The 6,069-nt window shown below is 34.4% G+C and overlaps 1 protein-coding gene across 1 annotated transcript; it reads right to left on the bottom strand.

The window, feature by feature from the left end:
* Positions 1–3,969: 3,969 nt before the first annotated feature.
* Positions 3,970–4,602, bottom strand: LOC111902399 (uncharacterized). The gene is made up of 2 exons (XM_023898239.2): positions 4,171–4,602; positions 3,970–4,065 (listed from the first exon to the last, which is right to left on the bottom strand). Exons 1-2 carry the CDS (start codon positions 4,600–4,602, stop codon positions 3,970–3,972), a joined length of 528 nt encoding a protein of 175 aa, XP_023754007.2.
* Positions 4,603–6,069: the final 1,467 nt, after the last annotated feature.

The following is a 6,069-nucleotide window of genomic DNA, read 5'->3' as shown; positions in this document are numbered from 1 at the left end:
GATGTAGGTAGGTCTTAATGGATTAAGACATTGAGTTAAGAGCTTTATGGACGTCCCAAGTAATAAAGTTTGAGACTTTATGAATCCTAGGCATGTTTGGTCGATGGATTTGAAGTTTGGGCTTAAGAGCTTAAGCCATTAAGAACTTATGTGGAATTTTATTTCAGCGAGATTACGCCCCGCGTAAGCTGATGTACGCCTAGCGTAATGGGTCAGTGTCCCGTTTCCAGTCCATGAGAATCGAGGTATGCCCAACATACCAAGAGGGGTACGCCCAACGTACTCCCTCTATTGAGTTGTCAATTTAAGGCCTTAAGTGATTTGACTGTTTATGGGCTAGCTGGGTTTGGGCCGTGACTGAATATTAAGGATGGAGTAATTTGGACCCAATAATTATTATAGACCTTGGATCTAGGCCCATTTGGTGAGGTAGGCCCAATTTAGTAAATTGAGCCAATATTGGGCTTTGCATGAGGATTTGGTTTTGGGTCTTGGCCCAACAAGAGGATGATGGACTTAATGAGTGTTGTGGGCCCTTGGCCTAGAAAGTCATGATGGTTTCTAATGTGATGATTTTGCATGTGATAGTTGGGATTCCCGGTGAATCAGTAGTCAGAGATTTGCAGGATTTCGATAGTTGCAAGGTGAGTTTTCCTCACTGTACTCAAGGGTCTAAGGCACCAAGGCCGGCCCTTGAATTGTTGCTAGAGCTTGTTATGTTATTTGATGATATGCTTGCTAGTATCCTGGTAGACAGGATAGCGATATGATGTTATGCTTTGTTAGCCTAGTATCCTAGAGTAATGGATAGTTGTATGATGGCTAGTTCTGTTGGATCAGCGCTCTGGTAGTTGGGTAGTGATTATTTATAGACCGGTAGTTGGTCTTGCCTTATGTACGCTGGTAGGAGGTTACTTGCGGGTTATGTATGTTGAGCAGTAGCAAAGGGTATTTCATCCCGATAGGATGATAAGGCCCTAGTGTGTTGGTTCTATAGAGTGTTGTGTGGTTGCCTGTTATGCGTGCATGTTTGCTAGTGTAGATTGGCATTCCAACCCGATGGTTGTGGGCCATGAGTATTCGATCCAGGTAGGATGATTGGACTCATAGTAGTTTGGCATTCTAACCCGATGGTTGAGGGGCCTGGGGTATTCCATCCCGAGGGATGATTGGACCCATAGTAGGAGTAGTTACTATATGTTTAGGAGGTGGGGCATTCCAACCCGATGGTTGTGGGCCAGGAGTATTCCATCCCGGTAGGATGACTGGACTCATAGTAGTTTGGCATTCCAACCCGATGGTTGAGGGGCCTGGAGTATTCCATCCTGAGGGATGATTGGACCCATAGTAGTTATTGTTGTATGTATAGGGGTTTGGGCATTCCAACCCGATGGTTATGGGCCGAGAGTATCCCATCCCGGTAGGATGATTGGGCTCATAATATGTAGGCATTCCAACCCGATGGTTGAGGGCCAGGGGTATTCCAACCTGAAGGTTGATTGGACCCATAGTATGCTGTTCTTTGCTGTATTTGTATGTTTATGTGTGTATGGGTACTTTGGGGGAACTCACTAAACTTTCGGGCTTACAGTTGTGGTTTATTGTTTCAGGTGCTTCGGGAGATCGTGGCAAGGCGAATGCGTGATCGTACCGCTCCTCATGTTTTATGCTTTATGTGATATGGTTCTGGGGAAATACTCTGATGTTTAAACTATTTTGAAAACAAGATGTATAAAAGTAATGGTTTTTGAATGAAATAAATTGTTTTAAATTGGTTGAAATTTTTGGTTGTTACAGATGATGATGATGATGTTGATGATGGTGGTGATGATGATGATGAGGAGGAGGATGAAAACTAGAATGGTAATGAAAACAATGTGTTTGTTAAAAACTTGCTTTTTTTTTTTTTTTTTTTTTATTTCTTTTGATGATGGTGGTGATGAGGAGGAGGAAAACTAGAATGGTAATGACAACAATGTTTGTTAAAAACTTGTTTTTTTTTTTTTTTTTTTTTTTTTATTTTGTTATGTAGTAGAATTTGAATGGTATATTATGTTTATTAAATGTTTTTGGATTTTAATGATATGTTATCTTATGTTTATATTATTCTGCAAATATCCCTTTTGGATTTGTTTTAAATGGTATATATAACAAAACTTGTGGAAGATATTAAAAAAAAATGGCTATAGAGACGACATGTCGTTGATATACCTTTCCAACTATAAAAATGGTTTTCACTTTTACAAACGAGAAGTCGTATCTATAGCTCACACTTATCCAAACGACAAGTCGTCTCTATAGTGTTACTATTTTACCGACGACAAGTCGTCTCTATAGGGTGCGAATAAAACTGTTTCTAATTTCCTCAGAAATCAATCCCGACGACCCTTTGCAGACGATATGTCGCCTGGACTGACTATTCTATACCGACGACACCTGTACCCACGACATTTTCGACTTTTACCGACGAACCTATACCGGCAACTTTTTACAAACCACATGTCGTCTCTATAGACTTTAGCGACGACAAGTCGTCTGGACAGAGCTCAAAATTATCGTCTGCATAGTGTACGATCCTTGTAGTGACGAGCGGTTCCAAAATTGAAAGAACCGATGAACCAATGCCGGTTCCGGTTCCAACATTTCAAGAACCGCCGGTTCCGGTTCCGGTTCCATGTAATTAGGACAGGTACCCGTCTATGCTCATCCCTATATATATTATAGACCGGCCCATAATTATTAATTGTGTTGCTCTACCATTACCCCACCTATATAAGAAACTCATTTTCCTGTCCTCTGTAATCACCGACACTTAATATTCTAATATCCTCCTAGGATCCATTCATGAATTTGTTCAAATGTAACTTTAGTAGCTCCATATGAACTACAAACCACTGTAACCATACACAACCAACTTTTGGGCAAATATGATAATAACAGCAAAGCCTGAATTTCACCATCGAACTAAGTTTTAATAGATGCAATGATTTATAATATTTAATTCAATTCGTTTACATGATCTATCACCGATATGCCTTCATCCATCTTCGTATTTACCAACTGTCAATCAATAAAATCTTATTTGCAAATGAGGATTTTCACACATTAGAAAACACTTTGATTAGTCAAAAAGTTGTCTTCATGTTGACGATAATGTAAGCAACATTCTTCACCGGTGATAACTTGATCATGTCAAAAGCCTAGTGATCCAACATTGTCCGATCCTTCCGTTTCTTCCATTCTGGTCCCAATTTGGACAATGATTCGTGATTTTTATTTCTAATAGAGATAACATGCATCTTCCAAAAGCCAAAACCAATGCCATCAAATTTGTTGATCATAACCTTCATGCCTTCAAACATAACTCATATATATACAAGTTAGGTTTTCAAAAGACAAATACACAATTAAATATGCAAAGAAAAATAAAGAACGCACAATATTTATGAGATTCATATGATTATGGTAATAATATTGCATTCACATTTGCAGGGCCGATCCTGAAGAAATAAATATCCTCAAAGGTTTAGGACGAATCGAAAAAAGACTCTTATCTTTATTATAAGTTTTTATTTTTAAATAAAAATATATTTATAATATGGAACGAAAAAAATTAGGATTCAGACACTTGGTCACTTTCCTCCCCCCACCCCCATGCACATTTGAATTAGAGAGGTTTATTGATTTTGTGATTAAATTAATAATTACATAAGGATTCTACATACAATAACTATGTATTTGATTTTGACTATAAAACTATCAAGTAATTAAGTTTACGTTTAGGGATTTATTACATGATCAACAATCAAGCCTAGAACCAATCAAACTTAGAGTCTCAATAGTTTGAATGTTTGATGTTAAATTTATTACTTACATAAACATTATTTTTTTATATTTAAAAAAAACATTATTATAAATCATTAATGGAACTTATCTAACAGTATCTAGTTTATCCTTAATTGTGACTATTCAAAGAATATGATGTATAAAATTAACTTTAATAGTTTGTACTTTGTATACATCAAAAACAGAAATTGCATTCAATTCCAAAAACAAAGTATATTTCTACATAATTTTCCAAAAATGAAACAATAGTTTCATGGAAAATTGAAAAAAGAACAAAATTCATAGGTATCATATGAGTAAATAAACTGATCATCGGGAGCAAACTTGCTCTTCCTCAATGGTGTCTAACAATGGCTTCTTTGATCTACACATCGAAGCGCGACGTTTAAACTCAAGGGACGACACTTCTTCTTCAATATCATCCAGTTTCATACTCGGTGGGGTTGACACGTTTTCTGGAGCAATCCTTCCTATCTTTTTAGCAGATAAAAAAAGAGAACCTAAGTCAGTACTCGTGACAACTGAGTGAACTCGTTTCATTGGAAACATGACATATACACATGCAAATTCAAGGTCTTCATCTGCATTCATGGCAGAAAACCGTGCCCCAATGCGAAGGGATTTGGAGTTGACAACAAACGAGTTTGGTGATTCCATCATCAGTTCAGCCACTTTGATTGGTTCTTGAAACTTATGGATTTCCCCGTTGGGAAAAATTACTTTTGTAGACTTTGAGTACTTCCCGTTTCCATGCATTAAGGAACATGAAACGTAGTTACCCATTTGATGATATCAAAGCAACAAGATGATACGAATTTTTTTGTTGAGTTGAGATGAGGAAGAAAGGTGAAGGAGGAGTGTGGACTTTATATAAGAGATTAGGTAATAAATTAATTTATTAGTTAGCAAATAAAAAAGAGAAAGACAAACACGAAACATGACAGTTGAGAATGTGGGATGAGTTGACATATGATTGGGTCTCAAACCGCGTCCTTGTTTGGATTAAAAAAAGGGAAATGTTATGGTTATAGATATAGTTTTTAATAACAATACAAAAAATATGACAAAATCTTTATAAAAATATGGTAAAAATTCTTAAGTTCTGTAAGTTCGTCGTCGTATTATTATTATTATTATTATTATTATTATTATTATTATTATTATTATTATTATTATTATTATGTCAACTTATTAATTTAAAAACAAAACACAAGATGAATTGACAAAGTGTAACTATATTTTTTATATATTTTTAGATATTTAAATAAAAACTTGAAACAATAAAAAGAACATTATAATGCAAAATTTGGAATCATGACCTTCCCTTCATGATTTACATTTGCTTATTGGATAAATATTAGACAAAAATTATGTAAACTATATGATATAAACAAATAATATTTCATATAACTCTTCTGTTTAACCATATAATTTATAGAGTAAATCCAAAATTTAGTGCATATGTTTCACTCAAAATCTAATGTTCCGTGAAAATTTGAAAGCGTATTAATGTTTTACTTAAGTTTATATTTCGTTGTTGATACCGTCTTTGTGTATTTACTCAAAATCATGTGTTTAATTAGTCCTAGTTGTTCAAATTTTAGATTGAACTTATGATTTTGAGTAAAACAGAGGGTCGAAATTTGTAATAAATTCAAAAATCTAAAAAGAAAAACTTCAAATTTAATATTATTTTTGTAACTATTTTCCTTTATATTATGGCTTAGTTAGTTTGTTAGAACCACTGGTTGTGTTTGTTATGATTTGCAATTTTTAGATATCTTAAAAAGATGTTTTATTTATCTTAAGATACGTGTAATATCATATTTTAAAATGTATTTTACCCAAACGAATATCTTACATGTTCATGGGGTAAGGAACTATATTGTTACATATTCACTTTAGGACTTAGCCAAGTTTGATAAATTTAGAAGACAGTACGAATACATAATTATAAATAAATACCCAGATCTTACAAGTAATAAATCGTAAGTTCATGATTATATCAATCATAAAATAAAAAATATTGAATTTGGTTGTTATGCAGTGGCTTACAAGAATAAAAAACCATCATTATTATATAAAGGGGTTTTCTTCGTTTGGACTCAAAACACAATAAATTTGGTTGGTTTTTGTCCACTTCAATGGTGGGGGAATAATTCGGTAGAGTATCACAAAACCTTAAATTTTTTAAATCTGGTTATCTTGAGATAGTTTTCTCAA

Source organism: Lactuca sativa, chromosome 3, assembly GCF_002870075.4.
Source record: "Lactuca sativa cultivar Salinas chromosome 3, Lsat_Salinas_v11, whole genome shotgun sequence".
Taxonomy (NCBI): Eukaryota; Viridiplantae; Streptophyta; class Magnoliopsida; order Asterales; family Asteraceae; genus Lactuca; species Lactuca sativa.
The sequence above is the reverse complement of the archived record's forward strand: the minus strand, read 5'-3'. Positions and strand labels throughout refer to the sequence as shown.

Bases quoted from the DNA above. Each gene is read 5' to 3' on its own strand.
- LOC111902399 (XM_023898239.2), bottom strand. From the start codon at position 4,602: ATGCATGGAAACGGGAAGTACTCAAAGTCTACAAAAGTAATTTTTCCC. The intron at 4,066-4,170 runs GTTTGCTCCCGA...AAAATTATGTAG, and splicing joins ACACCATTGAGGAAGAGCAA to AAATATACTTTGTTTTTGGA.